The 23,819-nt window shown below is 42.3% G+C and overlaps 1 protein-coding gene across 1 annotated transcript in view; it reads left to right on the top strand.

Annotated features, from left to right (window-relative positions):
• The first annotated feature begins 460 nt into the window (after positions 1–460).
• Positions 461–23,819, top strand: part of LOC115149598 (zinc finger protein OZF-like) — a 52,608-nt gene continuing 29,249 nt past the window's right edge. Inside the window, exon 1 of the mRNA XM_029692551.1 lies at positions 461–650. Within this exon, the coding sequence (XP_029548411.1) occupies positions 461–650 (190 nt within the window). The remainder of the gene's footprint in view (positions 651–23,819) is intronic.

The following is a 23,819-nucleotide window of genomic DNA, read 5'->3' as shown; positions in this document are numbered from 1 at the left end:
GTCTTTAAAATTTAAATACAATCAGATCCTCTCTGCTAAAATTGCTAAATCTTTTCTCTATGCTAAGCAAAAATATTTTGAGTTTGGTGACAAACTGCCCATACGGTTGCAAAACACCTCCTGGCTAGAACATCTTCCAGTTAAGCTATCTTCAGATACATTTACCTACCTTGGAATTGTAGTTACCAAACAATACTCCTTACTATTTAAAGAGAATTTCCCCTCTCTGATGCAAAAACTTAAGGCAAACATACAATTTTGGAGAACTCTCCCAATTTCTCTGCTCGGAAGAATTAATGCCATTAAAATGGTCTTCCTCCCACAACTGCTCTACCTATACCAGAACATCCCAGTATTCATACCTAAATCCTTTCATAAACAACTGGACTCTATTATCAATCCTTTCATCTGGGATTATAAAACACACATGATAGGTAAAAAACACCTCTGTAAAACCAAGATGGAAGGAGGATTGTCGCTCCCAAACTTTATATTTTACTACTGGGCCACCAACCTCCGCGCTGTTACGTTTTTGCTGGATGACGCACACCCGGCACCCAGCTGGCTTAGTATGGAGCGAGAGGAGTGCCACCCCTTCTCTATTGGTGCTGTGATTTTGTCACCTGTCAAGCTGGAGATGTCACTTTACCGTAACAATCCTATTATACATAGCACAGTCCAAATCTGGAAGCAAATTAAAGTCCACTTTGAGCTTAGACCAATATCATTCATGCTTCCTGTTGCCAGGAATCCCTCCTTTGCCCCCTCTAACCTTGATAACACCTTTGAGCGTTGGGGAGAGTTGGGGATAAGTACCATAGGGGATTTATATATAGGGGGGACCTTTGCTTCCTTTGAATCGCTGAGGGAAACTTAATCTTCCCAGAAGTAACTTTATCAGATACCTACAAATTAGAGACTATGTTAGAAAACACCTCCCAACATTTGGGAATGCTAAACCTTCCATGTTTGACGGATGCATAAAAATATGCCCCACCTCAGACAAACTGATATCTTGTATATATGACGCTTTTCAATCTGTTAGCGCACCGTCTACTGATGCCATTAAGGCAAAATGGGAGGAAGAACTAGGGACTGATATTTCGGTGGCAGACTGGGAGGACAGCTTGGAGTATAACCACACCTGCTCCGTTAACTCCAGACATCATCTCATACAATTCAAGGTATTACACAGATTACACTACTCCAAAACCAAACTGCATAGGATATTTCCTGGTACATCCCCTATGTGTGATAAATGCCAGACTGAGCAGGGTACACTACTCCACTGCTTTGCCCTATGCTCTAACTTGTATGGGTATTGGTGTGGAATTTTTGGGGTCCTCTGGAGACTTCAATAGACCCAGACCCGCTTCTGATAATCCTGGGAGTGTCCGATTCCCTAAACGGATTAACCAACTCCCAAAAACAACTCATCTCTTAGTCTCATTTCGGCCAAAAAATTAATCTTGTTGTTTTGGAAAAAGAGGGAAGCGCCCTCTACCAAATTATGGCTCAGCGAATTGGCAAACACTGTACACTTAGAAAGAATTAGATATATTCTGAACAATAAATTATCAACATTTGATCAAATCTGGCAGCCTTTCTTTCCTCTCTTACTTGGACCAGGAGGCGCTGTGAATTTGCACTTTTTAACGCACTCTCAATTGTCATATGGTAATCTACCTTTGGGCAGCATGTGCTGGCCCCGCCACCCGAGCAGTTGGGAGGGGAATAGGGTGGAATAAGGGGGGGATAAAGGGGGGTATAAGTGGGGGGGGTTACATCGACCCTTTTTTCTTTCTACCTGTCCTTGTTTTGTAATATTTGTTTTGTGCCCAGAACTCTGGGTCTTTTGGTTAATGTCTGTTCTCTTATGTTTAGATAAGAACTGTAAACTTGTCTTTTATACCTATACACCATTCTTGTGTATGTGTTCAATAAAAAATATTTGAACGAAAAAAATCAATTGCGAATGACAATAATTCCATAAAGTATTTCAGTAAAAGATTTCCAGCTCTCGCCCTTTCGATAAACACTCGGCATAAAAGGGAAAAATGTAATGCTCTGATCCAGTAGGAATGTCATAAAATACCTGATTACTTCTTATTCTTTGCACAAATAGCCTACAGCTGTGTCTGTCCCGAACTCACAGGCACGGGAAACTGAGGGCCCAGAATATTTTATACAATGTTGCAAGCTTGCTATCTCGAGTTTCGGGCCGACCCAGTTGATATGTTTCAAGTTCGTTGTAGACAGTCCATGTGCAGCCAATGTGATTTTTAGGATATTTATTTTTTAACTGCAGAATGCAATGTTTTTATTATTTATTTAACTTTTATTTATTTAACTTTATGTAGGCTATTATTTTTTTACATAGTTGACAATGGCAATAAAAGTTACTTTTGGATTTGTATAATTTTCATTTAGATTGTCTGTGATTAATCTACATTCTATGATTTTGAAATATTATTATAAATGAAATGAAACTGTTCCACAAAAATGTGCATATGAAAATCATAACTGGCACACAGATTGGTAGAAATGGTCAGATAAATTGGCACTCCAAATGAAAAAGGTTGTCGACCGCTGGTGTAGCCCATTACCGGAAACTTCAGGAGCATAACGGCAGAATTTCTCTCTCTTCTGGTTAGGTTATCTTGATGTCTGGCTCCCTCCAGTCATTTGTGTGTCTTATTTAATCAAACAGCTTAAAGCATCAGACCAGTTCAGTACATATAGTTGATTTTATAAAAACACATGGGGCGATTGGTAGAAAGAACAGATGACTCTTGGTTGACCAAGATTTATTTTAGTTGGGGACAGCACTAGAACATGATTTTGGGGCTCCCGAGTGGCGCAGCGGTCTAAGACACTGCATCTCAGTGCTAGAGGCGTCACTACAGGCTGTATCACAACCGGCCGTGATTGGGAGTCCCATAGGGTGGTGCACAATTGGCCCAGCGTCGTCCGGGGTAGGCCATCATTGGAAATAAGAATTTGTTCTTAACTGACTTGCCTAGTTAAATAAAGGTTACATTTAAATAAATAAAACAATTGTGTTTCATGACAATCCATTTTTTACAGGTATGTCTTGCCTTTAATGTAAGGGCATGAAAAAAAATAGGCTGAATATTATACAATGACTTATCAACAGCTCTAATAATTTGCCTCCACAGGAAATCTACACTGACACTTATAGAATATACTATATAGCCTAGACACCTGGTTAAACTATCATTATGACATCATGGATGAATTCTAGAATATACTATATAGCCTAGAAACCTGGTTAAACTATCATTATGACATCATGGTTGAATTCTAGAATATACTATATATCCTAGAAACCTGGTTAAACTATCATTATGACATCAAGGATGAATTCTAGAATATATTATATATCCTAGAAACCTGGTTAAACTATCATTATGACATCATGGATGGCTAGTCCTTGTATTCATAGTGTAGTCAATTCAGGGGGTAGCCCTGAGCTGAACTCAAACCTGGGTCCAGTGACTGTCAAGCCAACACCTTATAACTGTTACGCCAAGATGTCTGAACTTCTTGAAGAGGTCGCTAGGTGTTGGGTTACGGTTGCTACAATAGCTTTCTCTATGAATGTGAGAGTGGTTACACTTCTCCTTCCCCCATCCCTCAGCTGTTTACCAAACCAAGTCTCTGGGCAGCCATTTTGTTGCTGTTTAAAAAACCCACACAACCCAGCAATCTGCAGTTCAAACAATAACAAAATCTGTCATTCCACCACTGTTTTGGTTATAAGATGATGATGGGGTTGGAGAAATGTAACTACTTTCAAATTCATAGACAGACCTATGGATACAAGGACTGACCATCCATGATATCAACATTATAGTTTTAACCATGTTGAGGCTATACAGTGTTGGTTTACATTGTTTCTAAACATTGGAGTAAAAAAAGCTTATTTGGGGTTCTGATGGGGTACAACAGTTGAACTAAGCTCATGAGGCATGTGTTATATTCTTCAAGAATCAATGGCTATAAATAAATAAATAATTTAAAAGTCTAAAAATGGATGTAGCAATTGCAGATTTAACCTTTAACACCAAACATCAGTTCAACAACTGCAGAGTTTGTGCCTCTGTTTTTAAGACAGTACTTACTAGTGTTAATCAGGGAACGGTTTCTCAAAACCATCTTATGGCCAAGTTCACCGTTAGAACCATTGGACGCCTTAAGATGCGTTTGGGAAACAGGGCCCAGATATCCAGTTTCCTCCTCTTCTTCCTCCTCCTTCTTCTTCGATGTGACAGTCATCTCCCCCTCTTCCTCTTTCACTCCATAAACTGCATCCTCCTCTTTTACTGTAACATCCTCCTCCTCTTTCACTCTGAACGCTTCTTTTTCTTCTTTCACTGTAACGGCCTCACCCTCTACTTCTTGTTTTACTGTGATGTTCTCTTCTTTAACAGGAGGAGAGTAGCTCAGTAACCGCATGGTCGGGGATGTTAGCTAGCTAGGCTAATGCTAACTTAACCAGCCCGCTAGCTGAATAATAACAACAACACCGTAAATATGAAATTAAATCGGAGGACTAACTAGACGACAGAATTGGGTTTAAAACACAGTGGTTAATATACACTAAAGCATCTAAAGAGCTTTATTGGTTCGGCTATTTTGTCTAGCAAGCTACCGAGGTGGCTGAATAACTGCTGCTACTGTTGAAAGAAGCGTTCCGTCCACTACATTATACGTCACACTAACAGCATTACCTTAAAGTCGCACACCGCCATCTGCTGACTGGAGTGGGTAACGCAGTTGAGTAAAATGTATATTTTAATTTTCAGACAACAAGTTAAAGGGTAGGAAGCATGAGTTTTTACTCACCAGTGTAACAACACAGTGTGGTTAAAGACTTAGTAACTGAGTTGTAGTCACAATCTGGTTCCCTATAAGGACAAACAGTTATGATTTAATGTTATTACATATTTATTATATAACATAATATACACTACTGGTCAAAGGTCTTAGAACACCTACTCATTCAAGGGCTTTTCTTTATTTTTACTGTTTTCTACATAGTAGAATAATAGTGAAGACATCAAAACTATGAAATAACACCTATGGAATCATGTAGTAACCAAAAAAAGTGTTAAACAATTCAAAATATATTTTATATTTGAGACTCTTCAAATAGCCACGCTTTGCCTTATTGACAGGTTTGCACACTCTTGGCATTCTCTTAACCAGCTTCACCTGGAATGCTTTTCCAACAGTCTTGAAGGAGTTCCCACATATGCTGAGCACTTCTTGGCTGTTTTTCCTTCACTCTACGGTCCGATTCAGGGAGCCGTCAGTTGGACTCATTTCTCAATGTGTCCACATGACCCGTCAAATAGTAATTAAAGTAATTTGCAATGTCAGGTGGTTTTGGTAATGAATGTTATAATGGATGGGAATTCAAACATGTCTGCCACTTGTGTTGAACCAAAGTTGTCCATAGATGTTTTCCATCAGCCTTGATTTAGTGATGATAATATCCTTTCTTTTTACCTTGGTCACCAGATGTATTCATTTACAATAACTGGTCTAGCTTGGTCACTAGATGTATTCATTTACAATACCTGGTCTAGCTTGGTCACTAGATGTATTCATCTACAATAACTGGTCTAGCTTGGTCACTAGATGTATTAATTTACAATAACTGGTCTAGCTTGGTCACTAGATGTATGTATTCATTTACAATAACTGGTCTAGCTTGGTCACTAGATGTATTCATTTACAATAACTGGTCTAGCTTGGTCACTAGATCTATTCATTTACAATAACTGGTCTAGCTTGGTCACTAGATGTATTAATCTACAATAACTGGTCTAGCTTGGTCACTAGATGTATTCATTTACAATAACTGGTCTAGCTTGGTCACTAGATGTATTCATCTACAATAACTTTGCTCATCAGACAGATCTGTCCGCTACCTTTTTGGTTTCATTACGTTGAACTGTTCCATTTCTCAGCTCATCAATCCCTGGGACATCGTTTGACCTCAGTCTGTTTTCTTAATGGGGCCTTGCTTATCAACAATACTCATAAATCATTTTACAAACACACTCAGTGCCCTTTCAGGATCATTCTCACTACACACTTCCAGCCATCGCACATTCTGAACCTCATCCACAAATGAGTCCTGGCTGAACCTCTTGTAGGGCCTTGGGTAGGTTACTTTAGGATCAGCATTTTGGTATATGAGTCCTGACTGAACCTCTTGTAGGGCCTTGGGTAGATTACTTTGCTATCAGTCTTTGGTATATGAGTCCTGACTGAACCTCTTGTAGGGCCTTGGGTAGGTTACTTTAGGATCAGCCTTTGGCATATGAGTCCTGACTGAACCTCTTGTAGGGCCTTGGGTAGGTTACTTTAGGATCAGCCTTTGGTATATGAGTCCTGACTGAACCTAACCTAAATTATTGTGACTGTCAACTGCTCGGCATACGGAGTATTTACATTTTTTTAAAAACATTTTTTAGACTACTGCTACTCACTGTTTATTTTGTATGAGTCACTTCACCTACATGTACAAATGACCTGGACTTACCTGTACCCCTGCATATAGCCTCGTTATTATTATTTTATTGTTACTTTTTATCTTATTTTATTTATACTTTAGTTTATTTAGTAACTATTTTCTTAACTCTATTTTTTTAACTGCATGGTTGGTTAAGGGCTTGTAAGCGTTTCATTTTAAGGTCTACACCTGTTGTATTCAGCGAATGTGACAAATAACATTTAATTTGGTTTGATTGGTTTGATATTGCAGCCGAAAGTGCAGGCGACTGCCAACTGACTGATCTATAAATCTATAAATCACCTTGCATCATTAATAATTACTCATTATTATTTATAAATCAGTCAGCCATTAACCATTTACCCACAATGCAGCATGGATTTGATGCTCTCGAACATGGCCAGTGGTTTAGTAGATGACATAAAGGCTACGCTGCGAACGCGATATCGTGTGTGGAACATAATCTCTAATAATTTGGCTGTTCTAAATTCTGTGTTGTTCAAAGCCAAGACTAATGAACCTATTTTTGACACAATCAGCTGGAAAGTGTCAATGCTTCAGGAAGTTTTTTCCCCATCACTACTTTTCAGCACATTCTCCGGGAACTAGACTACAGGAGTTTTGTGAGGTTTTCTACCTTGGCTTACTGCTAGGGCGCTAGCTGACTGACATCTGGAATCTATCTATTTTGGATGTTGGGGATTTTCCCTGCCATCATTCTGTATGTCTCTGCTCTTTTGATCTGCAGTCATGTTTTAGTTGGGTTTTGTTAGTTGGGTTCTAACTGGTCTCCATTAGTTGGGCTCCATAGCCGTGCTGATTGGCTGCGCTAGTTAGGCTAATAGCTGGTTGGCTAAATAGCTAATGTCAGCTTGCTGGCTAAGATAACTGCAGACTGTACAGCTAACATTCTTTGATATTTGGTTAAATGGCGTTATGTATTTTCAAAACGTTCGTTTACTTTAATCACTCAAGTCATGAGTGCAAACGATTGGTTTAATTTGAATTTATACATTGGAAGTTATTTCTGTTGTAGTTTACATAATAGGTAATAGGCTGGTCCTCCATATTACTTCACAACTGACATTGTCATTATTCTGAATTCTGATTGGTTTCATGTAATAACTCCAAAAATAGAACAGTGAGGTGTAACTTTGCATTGGGATTTTAAAAATATTTTATTTGATATTTGTCTAAAAAATACAAAACATACACATACAAACGACAACATCATATAAACATTAACTACATCACACCTGCCCAGACCCACTAGAACACACCTCCATCTCCATTAACTACATCACACCTGCCCAGACCCACTAGAACACACCTCCATCTCCATTAACTACATCACACCTGCCCAGACCCACTAGAACACACCTCCATCTCCATTAACTACATCACACCTGTCCAGACCCACTAGAACACATCCCCATCTCCATTAACTACATCACACCTGTCCAGACCCACTAAAACACACCTATCTCCATTAACTACATCACACCTGTCCAGACCCAATAGAACACACCTCCATCTCCATTAACTACATCACACCTGTCCAGACCCACTAGAACACACCTCCATCTCTATTAACTACATCACACCTGCCCAGACCCACTAGAACACACCTCCATCTCCATTAACTACATCACACCTGCCCAGACCCACTAGAACACACCTCCATCTCCATTAACTACATCACACCTGCCCAGACCCACTAGAACACACCTCCATCTCTATTAACTACATCACACCTGCCCAGACCCACTAGAACACACCTCCATCTCCATTAACTACATCACACCTGCCCAGACCCACTAGAACACACCTCCATCTCCATTAACTACATCACACCTGTCCAGACCCACTAGAACACACCACCATCTCCATTAACTACATCACACCTGTCCAGACCCACTAGAACACACCACCATCTCCATTAACTACATCACACCTGTCCAGACCCACTAGAACACACCTCCATCTCCATTAACTACATCACACCTGTCCACTAGAACACACCTCCATCTCCATTAACTACATCACACCTGTCCAGACCCAATAGAACACACCTCCATCTCCATTAACTACATCACACCTGCCCAGACCCACTAGAACACACCTCCATCTCCATTAACTACATCACACCTGTCCAGACCCACTAGAACACACCTCCATCTCTATTAACTACATCACACCTGCCCAGACCCACTAGAACACACCTCCATCTCTATTAACTACATCACACCTGCCCAGACCCACTAGAACACACCTCCATCTCCATTAACTACATCACACCTGTCCAGATCCACTAGAACACACCCCCATCTCCAGCGCCCGCATCAGCACCATTTTATTTCTCTCCTTCACTTTCAACTTTTAGATAATAAAGCATTATACCTTTCAAATGAATTAACAACAGAGGATCGGTTGATTTCCAGGTTTTAATTAAGTATAATATTTAGGATGATTGACGAGAAAAGTATCGTCCAACTCTGGGGGTATCTCACTGCACCCTCAAATGCCATGTCTTGAAATATGCAGACAGACGGATTAAAAGTAAATTTACATTATAATCCTGTACTTCTGACAGCCAACTTTCTAACTCTTCCCATAACTTTATGACATCATAACATTCCCAGAAGGATTATTGAGTCATTGTTAGTTTTACACTGAAGACATGATTCTGCCATTGTGCAGTAGAATTAGGGGATTTTGTCTCTTGTATAATAAGGGACTATCATTTGTCCCAACATCACAGGCAACAGACTTTGTTATAGTTAAAGACTTCCAAAAGTTGTTTAATGGGGTTTCTCCCTGTGCACCTGCCAATGTAAATCCATTGAACGAGACAAGTTACCAGACAGGACATATTGCTAATGCTCTTCCTATTGATAACCCGAATGACAATTAACTAGTGGGTGGTGGTGGTGATGACGGCCTATTGGATTACGTCGTCCATCGGGATTCCCCCCAAAAAAGAAGATTCTCTGGATTGATCACTGGAGTCAGATGTGAAGGAGGAGGTTGATCATCAGGAGTCAGATGTGAAGGAGGAGGTTGATCATCAGGAGTCAGATGTGAAGGAGGAGGTTGATCATCAGGAGTCAGATGTGAAGGAGGAGGTTGATCATCAGGAGTCAGATGTGAAGGAGGAGGTTGATCATCAGGAGTCAGATGTGAAGGAGGAGGTTGATCATCAGGAGTCAGATGTGAAGGAGGAGGTTGATCATCAGGAGTCAGGTGTGAAGGAGGAGGTTGATTATCAGGAGTCAGATGTGAAGGAGGAGGTTGATCATCAGTGAACCTCTAGGATTGTGGCTGGGCTGGCGTTTACACTTCCAGCTTGGTCATATATTTTGATACATTGAATGTTGATATTGTGAAACTATGTTATATATTTGCACCTCCTGTTTCAGGAAGTGATGTCACTAGGTACTGCCCCTATATATACAGTGCATTCAGAAAGTATTCAGACCCCTTCACTTTTTACACATTTTGTTACATTATTCAAACATTTATGAGGAAAACATTGATTTAATCCATCTACACACAATACCCCATAATGACATCACAATACCCCATAATGACATCACAATACCCCATAATGACATCACAATACTGTCACGCCCTGACCAGGTGAACTCGGGTATTTTGGGTCAGGGTGTGTCATGTTGGGTATTTTTCCTTGGTTTGTTTTCTATGTTTGCGTTATAGCCTTGTGTTAGCTCTATGTGGTTTATTTCTATGTTGGGTTCTGTCGATTCCCAATCAGAGACAGCTGTCGCTAGTTGTCTCTGATTGGGATCACATTTAAGTTCCTTTTTCCCCCACGCTGTTTGTGGGGTGTTGCCTCTTTGTGTTTTGAGCAGTTAACGTATCGGCATTTTCTTGGTTTTGTGTACGTGTTTATTTCAGTGTGAAGAATAAACATGTGTTCGCTCCCAGCTGCGCTTTGGTCCGCTTCCTCATCACCCGACGACGATCGTTACAAATACCCCATAATGACATCACAATACCCCATAATGACAAAGCAAAAACAGGTTTTTATAAATGTTTCAAATGTAACTAAAACAACAACTGAAATATCACATTTACATACAGTACCATTCAAGGGTTTGGACACACCTACTCATTCAAGGGTTTTTATTTTTACTATTTTCTACATTGTAGAATAATAATGAAGATATTAAAACTATGAAATAACACATATGGAATCATGTAGTAACCAAAAAAGGGTTAAACAAATCAAAATATATTTTCTATTTGAGATTCTTCAAAGTATTCACAATTTGCCTTGATGACAGCTTTGCACACACTTGGCATAGTTGTGTTGTCTTCACTATTATTCTACAACATAGAGAATAGTTAAAATAAAGAAAAAACATTGAATTTGTAGGTGTGTCCAAACAATTGACCGGTACTGAATATGGATTGTGGAGGAGAACTGATCCTAGATCTGTACAAAGGCATAACATCTACAGCAGGAACAACTGTCTGTGTTAAAAAGGCCCAGCTGGATTTAATTGAGCTATTTAAAATGACATATTTGAATGTGAAATGATTTGTTCTGTTTGTCAATACAAGACAGGGTCTGTGGAGGCTTGGTCTATTAGTGGTAGATTTGGGGGATAATTTGAGTTGGAATAGTGATAGATTTTTGGAGGGACCCTTGTCACTACAGCCAATCAGTGAGCAGCGTCCCTTCCCCCACACCGTAGGCAGTTCTGTTACTCACAACACTTCCCCTGCTTTCCTCAACAATGGAAAAGCCCACTGAACTAAAGCCTTGACATTTTTTACAATTAGGAAATAATATGTCATGTTTTACTCGTACCTCAGCCAGCATTGTGAATGGTTAGGAAATAATATTTCATGTTTTACTAGTACCTCAGCCAGCATTGTGAATGGTTAGGAAATAATATGTCATGTTTTACTCGTACCTCAGCCAGCATTGTGAATGGTTAGGAAATAATATGTCATGTTTTACTCGTACCTCAGCCAGCATTGTGAATGGTTAGGAAATAATATGTCATGTTTTACTCTTACCTCAGCCAGCATTGTGAATGGTTAGGAAATAATATTTCATGTTTTACTCGTACCTCAGCCAGCATTGTGAATGGTGTCTGATGCAGTGACATACTAGACCATGGCAGTAAATCTAATACTTAGGTGTTTTTAGTCAGGCATGAAAGGTCTGGGGTGGTTCTGTGGTTATAAGTTACTGACCTTGGAATACATTTCTGGCCATGCTGGTAGGGTCTGAATCAAACCCAATGTCCACCTGGCATACTGGCAGGGTCTGAATCAAACCCAAAGTCCACCTGGCACACTGACAGGGTCTGAAACAAACCCAATGTCCACCTGGTACACTGGCAGGGTCTGAGTCAAACCCAATGTCCACCTGGTACACTGGCAGGGTCTGAATCAAACCCAATGTCCACCTGGTACACTGGCAGGGTCTGAATCAAACCCAATGTCCACCTGGTACACTGACAGGGTCTGAATCAACCCAATGTCCACCTGGTACACTGACAGGGTCTGAATCAACCCAATGTTAAGGGGAGGGAAGATTGGTCAAGAGGGTGATGATTATTGTTGTTCTACTGCCTGATTGTTATGCAACAACACTGTTTACAAAAGCTTTGTTAAATCAGCACAACAGTTTTCAGCTGTGCTAACATAATTGTAAAAGGGTTTTCTAATGATCAATTAGCCTTTTAAAATGATAAACTTGGATTAGCTAACACAACGTGGCATTGGAACACAGGAGTGATGGTTGCTGATAATGATCCTCTGTACGCCTATGTTGATATTCCATAAACAATCAGCTGTTTCCAGCTACAATAGTCATTTACAACATTAACAATGTCTACACTGTATTTCAGATCAATTTGATGTTATTTTAATGGACAAAAAAAGTGTTTTTCTTTCAAAAACAAGAACATTTCTAAGTGACTCCAACCTTTTGAACGGTAGTGTTAATCATTTTAGAATAAGGCTGTAATGTAACAAAATGTGGAAAAAGTGAAGGGGTCTGAATACTTTCCGAATGCACTGTGTTGTTACATCATGTAGCAGCAGTATAGACCTAGTCTGTTCATTATATACATCTACATGATGTATTGTTACACCATGTAGGAGCAGTATAGACCTAGTCTGTTCATTATATACATCTACATGATGTATTGTTACACCATGTAGGAGCAGTATAGACCTACAGTAGCTGGCTACTTATTTAGATGTTGTTTGACTTAATGAAACTGCCTTAAATGTGCTGTAGTAAACATGTTTTATTCTCACTAATCAATCACCACATTCCTGTCTTTGTATGTCTCAATATAATAGTATTATTTAATTAAATCCATGTAAAATAATCTTTGTCTGAAAATAAAATCTGATCCTCAACTGCGTTTCCCTCCAGTCAGCAGACGGCGATGTGCGTCTTTCAGGCGATGCTGCAGCGTGACGTATAATCTAGTGGACGGTTCTTCATAAACAGCTCGTCAACCACCTCGGTAGCTTGCTAGCCAACATAGCCGAATGATTCAAGATATTTATACGCTTTCGGTCTATATTACCTACTGTGTTTTAGACACACTTCTGTCGTATCTACTTGTTAACCTATTTAATTTAATATTACGTTATTTTTTATTAGTCAGCTATAGTAGCTGGCTGGTTAAGTTAGCATTAGCCTGGTCGCTAATGATAGCTAGCTAGCTAACATCCCCGAACATGAGCTCCCTAAACTACTCCCCTCCTGTTAGAGAAGAGGAGGTCTGCTGGACGGAGAAAGAAGCTCTGGGGCTGAACATTGTCGTGAAAGAGGAGAAGGAAGAGGAGGATGTTACAGTTAAACAAGAGGAGGAAGAGGAGGATGTTACAGTTAAACAAGGAGTAGAGGGTGAGGCTGTTACAGTGAAAGATGAAGAGAAAGACGTTTCAGTTAAACAAGAGGAAGAAGAGGATGATGCAGTGTTTGGAGTGAAGAAGGAAGGAGAGATTACTGTCACATTGAAAGATGAAGAGGAGGAGACAGGAGATCTGATTAACACCAGTAAGTACCGCCTTCAATTAGTTTTTGACTTTGGATATTCGGACTTGGCTCGTCAATACCTCTTCAACGGAGGGTCCTGGGATGATGACTGATATGTCTAGAATCAGACGACGTAGAGAACAAGCTACCCCTTGTTTTCTCCGTTCCGTTTCCTAAAAGTGACTTAACATATATATTTGAGGAGGGTCTATCTGCTGACCGCAGACTGGGGTTCACGGCATGTAGTGATTTTAATGTAGTGATGTTTTACTACACACCGTGACCCCCAATAGAGCCATGTGAGAGTTGGGTTGGCTACACCAAACATTATGGATATACTGACAAGATGTCTCTCCGTCCTAACAAGGGGAGTCGTTGTCCACAAAGCTGCACTGTGGGTTGTCTATCTCCCCCCTATCCTGTCTTTGGATTGGTGGATACATCTTATTATTGTAATCTATTGTTTATATTCTATGAGGGTTGTTGTCGTCAACCGCCTGTATTCAATGGAGAGAGATGCTAAGCTACTAGCATGAATATGCATAGCGATCTGGAGACAAATCCTATAGTGTTTTATCAAATCAAATCAAATCAAATTTATTTATGTAGCCCTTCGTACATCAGCTGAAATCTCAAAGTGCTGTACAGAAACCCAGCCTAAAACCCCAAACAGCAAGCAATGCATGTGAAAGAAGCACGGTGGCAGGGAAAAACTCCCTAGGAAAAACTCCTGAGAAAGGCCAAAAACCTAGGAAGAAACCTAGAGAGGAACCAGGCTATGAGGGGTGGCCAGTCCTCTTCTGGCTGTGCCGGGTGGATATTATAACAGAACATGGTCAAGATGTTAAAATGTTCGTAAATGACCAGCATGGTCAAATAATAATAATCATAGTAATTGTCGAGGGTGCAACAAGCACGTCCGGTGAACAGGTCAGGGTTCCGTAGCCGCAGGCAGAACAGTTGAAACTGGAGCAGCAGCATGGCCAGGTGGACTGGGGACAGCAAGGAGTCATCATGCCAGGTAGTCCTGAGGCATGGTCCTAGGGCTCAGGTCCTCCGAGAGAAAGAAAGAAAGAGAGAAAGAGAGAATTAGAGAGAGCATATTTACATTCACACAGGACACCGGATAAGACAAGAGAATACTCCAGATGTAACAGACTGACCCTAGCCCCCCGACACATAAACTACTGCAGCATAAATACTGGAGGCTGAGACAGGAGGGATCAGAAGACACTGTGGCCCCATCCGATGATACCCCCGGACAGGGCCAAACAGACAGGATATAACCCCACCCACTTTGCCAAAGCACAGCCCCCACACCACTAGAGGGATATCTACAACCACCAACTTACCGTCCGAAGACAAGGCCGAGTATAGCCCACAAAGATGTCCGCCACGGCACAACCCATGGGGGGGGCGCCAACCCAGACAGGAAGACCACGTCAGTGGCTCAACCTACTCAAGTGACGCACCCCTCCCATGGACGGCATGGAAGAACACCAGTAAGTCAGTGACTCAGCCCCTGTAAAAGGGTTAGAGGCAGAGAATCCCAGTGGGAAGAGGGGAACCGACAAGGCAGAGACAGCAAGGGCGGTTCGTTGCTCCAGCCTTTCCGTTCACCTTCACACTCCTGGGCCAGACTACACTTAATCATAGGACCTACTGAAGAGATAAGTCTTCAGTAAAGACTTAAAGGTTGAGACTGAGTCTGCGTCTCTCACATGGGTAGGCAGACCATTCCATAAAAATGGAGCTCTATAGGAGAAAGCCCTACCTCCAGCCGTTTGCTTAGAAATTCTAGGGACAATTAGGAGGCCTGCGTCTTGTGAACATAGCGTACGTGTAGGTATGTACGGCAGGACCAAATCGGAAAGATAGGTAGGAGCAAGCCCATGTAATGCTTTGTAGGTTAGCAGTAAAACCTTGAAATCAGCCCTTGCCTTAACAGGAAGCCAGTGTAGGGAGGCTAGCACCGGAGTAATATGATCAAATTTTTTGGTTCTAGTCAGGATTCTAGCAGCCGTATTTAGCACTAACTGAAGTTTGTTTAGTGCTTTATCCGGGTAGCCGGAAAGTAGAGCATTGCAGTAGTCGAGCCTAGAAGTAACAAAAGCATGGATGAATTTTTCTGCGTCATTTTTGGACAGAAAGTTTCTGATTTTATCAAAGTTGTCGGTATGTCACGTGTCCACATAACAACTTAATCATTACGAAACTTCTGTTAGATCAAGTAAACCTCACGTAGCAAATAAGCCATTCATTTTGTTGTTGACCAAATTCAACACTTTCCACATTGGGTTGATAATTGTTTCCACTTGGATACAGCCTACTGTAACCTACTGGCATGACCTAGAGAGATACAACCTACTGTAACCTACTGGCATGACCTAGAGAGTTACAACCTACTGTAACCTACTGGCATGACCTAGAGAGATACAACCTACTGTAACCTACTGGCATGACCTAGAGAGTTACAACCTACTGTAGCCTACTGGCATGACCTAGAGAGTTACAACCTACTGTAAACTACTGGCATGACCTAGAGAGATACAACCTATTGTAGTCTACTGGCATGACCTAGAGAGATACAACCTACTGTAACCTACTGGCATGACCTAGAGAGATACAACCTACTGTAACCTACTGGCATGACCTAGAGAGATACAACCTACTGTAACCTACTGACATGACCTAGAGAGATACAACCTACTGTAGCCTACTGGCATGACCTAGAGAGTTACAACCTACTGTAACCTACTGGCATGACCTAGAGAGATACAACCTACTGTAACCTACTGGCATGACCTAGAGAGTTACAGCCTACTGTAGCCTACTGGCATGACCTAGAGAGATACAACCTACTGTAACCTACTGGCATGACCTAGAAAGTTACAACCTACTGTAACCTACTGGCATGACCTAGAGAGTTACAACCTACTGGCATGACCTAGAGAGTTACAACCTACTGTAACCTACCGGCATGACCTAGAGAGATACAACCTACTGTAGCCTACTGGCATGACCTAGAGAGATACAACCTACTGTAGCCTACTGGCATGACCTAGAGAGTTACAACCTACTTGCATGACCTAGAGAGATACAACCTACTGTAGCCTACTGGCATGACCTAGAGAGTTACAACCTACTGTAGCCTACTGGCATGACCTAGAGAGTTACAACCTACTGGCATGACCTAGAGAGATACAACCTACTGTTACCTACTGGCATGACCTAGAGATTTACAACCTACTGTAGCCTACTGGCATGACCTAGAGAGTTACAACCTACTGTAACCTACTGGCATGACCTAGAGAGATACAACCTACTGTAACCTACTGGCATGACCTAGAGAGATACAACCTACTGTAGCCTACTGGCATGACCTAGAGTTACAACCTACTGTAACCTACTGGCATGACCTAGAGAGTTACAATCTACTGGCATGACCTAGAGAGATACAACCTACTGTAACCTACTGGCATGACCTAGAGAGTTAGAACCTACTGTAGCCTACTGGCATGACCTAGAGAGATACAACCTACTGTAACCTACTGGCATGACCTAGAGAGATACAACCTACTGTAACCTACTGGCATGACCTAGAGAGTTACAACCTACTGTAACCTACTGGCATGACCTAGAGAGTTACAACCTACTGTAACCTACTGGCATGACCTAGAGAGGTACAACCTACTGTAACCTACCGGCATGACCTAGAGAGATACAACCTACTGTAGCCTACTGGCATGACATAGAGAGATACAACCTACTGTAACCTACTGGCATGACCTAGAGAGTTACAACCTACTGTAACCTACCGGCATGACCTAGAGAGATACAACCTACTGTAGCCTACTGGCATGACCTAGAGAGATACAACCTACTGTAACCTACTGGCATGACCTAGAGAGTTACAACCTACTGGCATGACCTAGAGAGTTACAACCTACTGTAACCTACCGGCATGACCTAGAGAGATACAACCTACTGTAGCCTACTGGCATGACCTAGAGAGATACAACCTACTGTAACCTACTGACATGACCTAGAGAGTTACAACCTACTGTAACCTACTGGCATGACCTAGAGAGATACAACCTACTGTAAGCTACTGGCATGACCTAGAGAGATACAACCTACTTTAGCCTACTGGCATGACCTAGAGAGTTACAACCTACTGTAACCTACTGGCATGACCTAGAGAGATACAACCTACTGTAACCTACTGGCATGACCTAGAGAGTTACAGCCTACTGTAGCCTACTGGCATGACCTAGAGAGATACAACCTACTGTAACCTACTGGCATGACCTAGAAAGTTACAACCTACTGTAACCTACTGGCATGACCTAGAGAGTTACAACCTACTGGCATGACCTAGAGAGTTACAACCTACTGTAACCTACCGGCATGACCTAGAGAGATACAACCTACTGTAGCCTACTGGCATGACCTAGAGAGATACAACCTACTGTAGCCTACTGGCATGACCTAGAGAGTTACAACCTACTTGCATGACCTAGAGAGATACAACCTACTGTAGCCTACTGGCATGACCTAGAGAGTTACAACCTACTGTAGCCTACTGGCATGACCTAGAGAGTTACAACCTACTGGCATGACCTAGAGAGATACAACCTACTGTTACCTACTGGCATGACCTAGAGATTTACAACCTACTGTAGCCTACTGGCATGACCTAGAGAGTTACAACCTACTGTAACCTACTGGCATGACCTAGAGATACAACCTACTGTAACCTACTGGCATGACCTAGAGAGATACAACCTACTGTAGCCTACTGGCATGACCTAGATTTACAACCTACTGTAACCTACTGGCATGACCTAGAGAGTTACAATCTACTGGCATGACCTAGAGAGATACAACCTACTGTAACCTACTGGCATGACCTAGAGAGTTAGAACCTACTGTAGCCTACTGGCATGACCTAGAGAGATACAACCTACTGTAACCTACTGGCATGACCTAGAGAGATACAACCTACTGTAACCTACTGGCATGACCTAGAGAGTTACAACCTACTGTAACCTACTGGCATGACCTAGAGAGTTACAACCTACTGTAACCTACTGGCATGACCTAGAGAGGTACAACCTACTGTAACCTACCGGCATGACCTAGAGAGATACAACCTACTGTAGCCTACTGGCATGACCTAGAGAGATACAACCTACTGTAACCTACTGGCATGACCTAGAGAGTTACAACCTACTGTAACCTACCGGCATGACCTAGAGAGATACAACCTACTGTAGCCTACTGGCATGACCTAGAGAGATACAACCTACTGTAACCTACTGGCATGACCTAGAGAGTTACAACCTACTGGCATGACCTAGAGAGTTACAACCTACTGTAACCTACCGGCATGACCTAGAGAGATACAACCTACTGTAGCCTACTGGCATGACCTAGAGAGATACAACCTACTGTAACCTACTGACATGACCTAGAGAGTTACAACCTACTGTAACCTACTGGCATGACCTAGAGAGATACAACCTACTGTAAGCTACTGGCATGACCTAGAGAGATACAACCTACTTTAGCCTACTGGCATGACCTAGAGAGTTACAACCTACTGTAACCTACCGGCATGACCTAGAGAGATACAACCTACTGTAGCCTACTGGCATGACCTAGAGAGATACAACCTACTGTAGCCTACTGGCATGACCTAGAGAGTTACAACCTACTGTAGCCTACTGGCATGACCTAGAGAGATACAACCTACTGTAGCCTACTGGCATGACCTAGAGAGATACAACCTACTGTAACCTACTGGCATGACCTAGAGAGTTACAACCTACTGTAGCCTACTGGCATGACCTAGAGAGTTACAACCTACTGTAACCTACCGGCATGACCTAGAGAGATACAACCTACTGTAGCCTACTGGCATGACCTAGAGAGATACAACCTACTGTAGCCTACTGGCATGACCTAGAGAGTTACAACCTACTGTAGCCTACTGGCATGACCTAGAGAGATACAACCTACTGTAGCCTACTGGCATGACCTAGAGAGATACAACCTACTGTAACCTACTGGCATGACCTAGAGAGTTACAACCTACTGTAGCCTACTGGCATGACCTAGAGAGTTACAACCTACTGTAACCTACTGGCATGTCCTAGAGAGTTACAACCTACTGTAACCTACTGGCATGACCTAGAGAGTTACAACCTACTGTAACCTACTGGCATGACCTAGAGAGTTACAACCTACTGTAACCTACTGGCATGACCTAGAGAGATACAGCCTACTGTAACCTACTGGCATGACCTAGAGAGATACAACCTACTGTAACCTACTGGCATGACCTAGAGAGATACAACCTACTGTAACCTACTGGCATGACCTAGAGAGATACAACCTACTGTAACCTACTGGCATGACCTAGAGAGTTACAACCTACTGTAACCTACTGGCATGACCTAGAGAGTTACAACCTACTGTAACCTACTGGCATGACCTAGAGAGTTACAACCTACTGGAGCCTACTGGCATGACCTAGAGAGATACAACCTACTGTAACCTACTTGCATGACCTAGAGAGATACAACCTACTGTAACCTACTGGCATGACCTAGAGAGTTACAACCTACTGTAACCTACTGGCATGACCTAGAGAGATACAACCTACTGTAACCTACTGGCATGACCTAGAGAGTTACAACCTACTGTAACCTACTGGCATGACCTAGAGAGATACAACCTACTGGCATGACCTAGAGAGTTACAACCTACTGTAGCCTACTGGCATGACCTAGAGAGTTACAACCTACTGTAACCTACTGGCATGACCTAGAGAGTTACAACCTACTGTAACCTACTGGCATGACCTAGAGAGATACAACCTACTGTAACCTACTGGCATAACCTAGAGAGATACAACCTACTGTAACCTACTGGCATGACCTAGAGAGTTACAACCTACTGTAACCTACTGACATGACCTAGAGAGTTACAACCTACTGGCATGACCTAGAGAGATACAACCTACTGTAGCCTACTGGCATGACCTAGAGAGTTACAACCTACTGTAACCTACTGGCATGACCTAGAGAGATACAACCTACTGTAGCCTACTGGCATGACCTAGAGAGATACAACCTACTGTAGCCTACTGGCATGACCTAGAGAGATACAACCTACTGTAGCCTACTGGCATGACCTAGAGAGTTACAACCTACTGTAACCTACTGGCATGACCTAGAGAGTTACAACCTACTGTAACCTACTGGCATGACCTAGAGAGTTACAACCTACTGTTACCTACTGGCATGACCTAGAGTTACAACCTACTGTAGCCTACTGGCATGACCTAGAGAGATACAACCTACTGTAGCCTACTGGCCTGACCTAGAGAGATACAACCTACTGTAGCCTACTGGCATGACCTAGAGAGATACAACCTACTGTAGCCTACTGGCATGACCTAGAGAGTTACAACCTACTGTAACCTACTGGCATGACCTAGAGAGTTACAACCTACTGTAACCTACTGGCATGACCTAGAGAGTTACAACCTACTGTTACCTACTGGCATGACCTAGAGTTACAACCTACTGTAGCCTACTGGCATGACCTAGAGAGATACAACCTACTGTAGCCTACTGGCATGACCTAGAGAGATACAACCTACTGTAGCCTACTGGCATGACCTAGAGAGTTACAACCTACTGTAGCCTACTGGCATGACCTAGAGAGTTACAACCTACTGTAGCCTACTGGCATGACCTAGAGAGATACAACCTACTGTAGCCTACTGGCATGACCTAGAGAGATACAACCTACTGTAGTCTACTGGCATGACCTAGAGAGTTACAACCTACTGTAACCTACTGGCATGACCTAGAGAGATACAACCTACTTTAGCCTACTGGCATGACCTAGAGAGATACAACCTACTGTTACCTACTGGCATGACCTAGAGAGTTACAACCTACTGTAACCTACTGGCATGACCTAGAGAGATACAACCTACTTTAGCCTACTGGCATGACCTAGAGAGATACAACCTACTGTAGCCTACTGGCATGACCTAGAGAGTTACAACCTACTGTAACCTACTGGCATGACCTAGAGAGATACAACCTACTTTAGCCTACTGGCATGACCTAGAGAGATACAACCTTCTGTAACCTACTGGCATGACCTAGAGAGATACAACCTACTGTAACCTACTGGCATGACCTAGAGAGTTACAACCTACTGTAACCTACTGGCATGACCTAGAGAGATACAACCTACTGTAGACTACTGGCATGACCTAGAGAGATACAACCTACTGTAACCTACTGGCATGACCTAGAGAGATACAACCTACTGTAACCTACTGGCATGTCCTAGAGAGTTACAACCTACTGTAACCTACTGGCATGACCTAGAGAGATACAACCTACTGTAACCTACTGGCATGACCTAGAGAGTTACAACCTACTGTAACCTACTGGCATGACCTAGAGAGTTACAACCTACTGGCATGACCTAGAGAGTTACAACCTACTGTAACCTACCGGCATGACCTAGAGAGATACAACCTACTGTAACCTACTGGCATGACCTAGAGAGATACAACCTACTGTAACCTACTGGCATGACCTAGAGAGTTACAACCTACTGTAACCTACTGGACTGACCTAGAGAGTTACAACCTACTGTAACCTACTGGAATGACCTAGAGAGATACAACCTAATGTAACCTACTGGCATGACCTAGAGAGATACAACCTACTGTAACCTACTGGCATGACCTAGAGAGTTACAACCTACTGTTACCTACTGGCATGACCTAGAGAGATACAACCTACTGTAGCCTACTGGCATGACCTAGAGAGTTAAAACCTACTGTAACCTACTGGCATGACCTAGAGAGATACAGCCTACTGTAGCCTACTGGCATGACCTAGAGAGATACAACCTACTGTAACCTACTGGCATGACCTAGAGAGTTACAACCTACTGTTACCTACTGGCATGACCTAGAGAGATACAACCTACTGTAACCTACTGGCATGACCTAGAGAGTTACAACCTACTGTAACCTACTGGCATGACCTAGAGAGTTACAACCTACTGTAACCTACTGGCATGACCTAGAGAGATACAACCTACTGTAACCTACTGGCATGACCTAGAGAGATACAACCTACTGTAACCTACTGGCATGACCTAGAGAGATACAACCTACTGTAACCTACTGTCATGACCTAGAGAGTTACAACCTACTGTAACCTACTGTCATGACCTAGAGAGATACAACCTACTGTAACCTACTGGCATGACCTAGAGAGATACAACCTGCTGTAACCTACTGGCATGACCTAGAGAGATACAACCTACTGGCATGACCTAGAGAGTTACAACCTACTGTAACCTACTGGCATGACCTAGAGAGATACAACCTACTGTAACCTACTGGCATGACCTAGAGAGATACAACCTACTGTAACCTACTGGCATGACCTAGAGAGATACAACCTACTGTAACCTACTGGCATGACCTAGAGAGTTACAACCTACTTTAACCTACTGGCATGACCTAGAGAGATACAACCTACTGTAGCCTACTGGCATGACCTAGAGAGTTACAACCTACTCTAACCTACTGGCATGACCTAGAGAGGTACAACCTACTGTAGCCTACTGGCATGACCTAGAGAGATACAACCTACTGTAACCTACTGGCATGACCTAGAGAGTTACAACCTGCTGTAACCTACTGGCATGACCTAGAGAGTTACAACCTACTCTAACCTACTGGCATGACCTAGAGAGTTACAACCTGCTGTAACCTACTGGCATGACCTAGAGAGTTACAACCTGCTGTAACCTACTGGCATGACCTAGAGAGATACAACCTGCTGTAACCTACTGGCATGACCTAGAGAGATACAACCTACTGTAACCTACTGGCATGACCTAGAGAGATACAACCTACTGTAACCTACTGGCATGACCTAGAGAGTTACAACCTACTGTAACCTACTGGCATGACCTAGAGAGGTACAACCTACTGTAACCTACTGGCATGACCTAGAGAGTTACAACCTACTGTAGCCTACTGGCATGACCTAGAGAGATACAGCCTACTGTAGCCTACTGGCATGACCTAGAGAGATACAACCTACTGTAACCTACTGGCATGACCTAGAGAGTTACAACCTACTGTAACCTACTGGCATGACCTAGATAGTTACAACCTAC

The sequence above is a fragment of the Salmo trutta genome, chromosome 15, assembly GCF_901001165.1.
Source record: "Salmo trutta chromosome 15, fSalTru1.1, whole genome shotgun sequence".
Taxonomy (NCBI): Eukaryota; Metazoa; Chordata; class Actinopteri; order Salmoniformes; family Salmonidae; genus Salmo; species Salmo trutta.
Note: the sequence above shows the minus strand (reverse complement) of the source record. Positions and strands in the feature narration are given on the sequence as shown.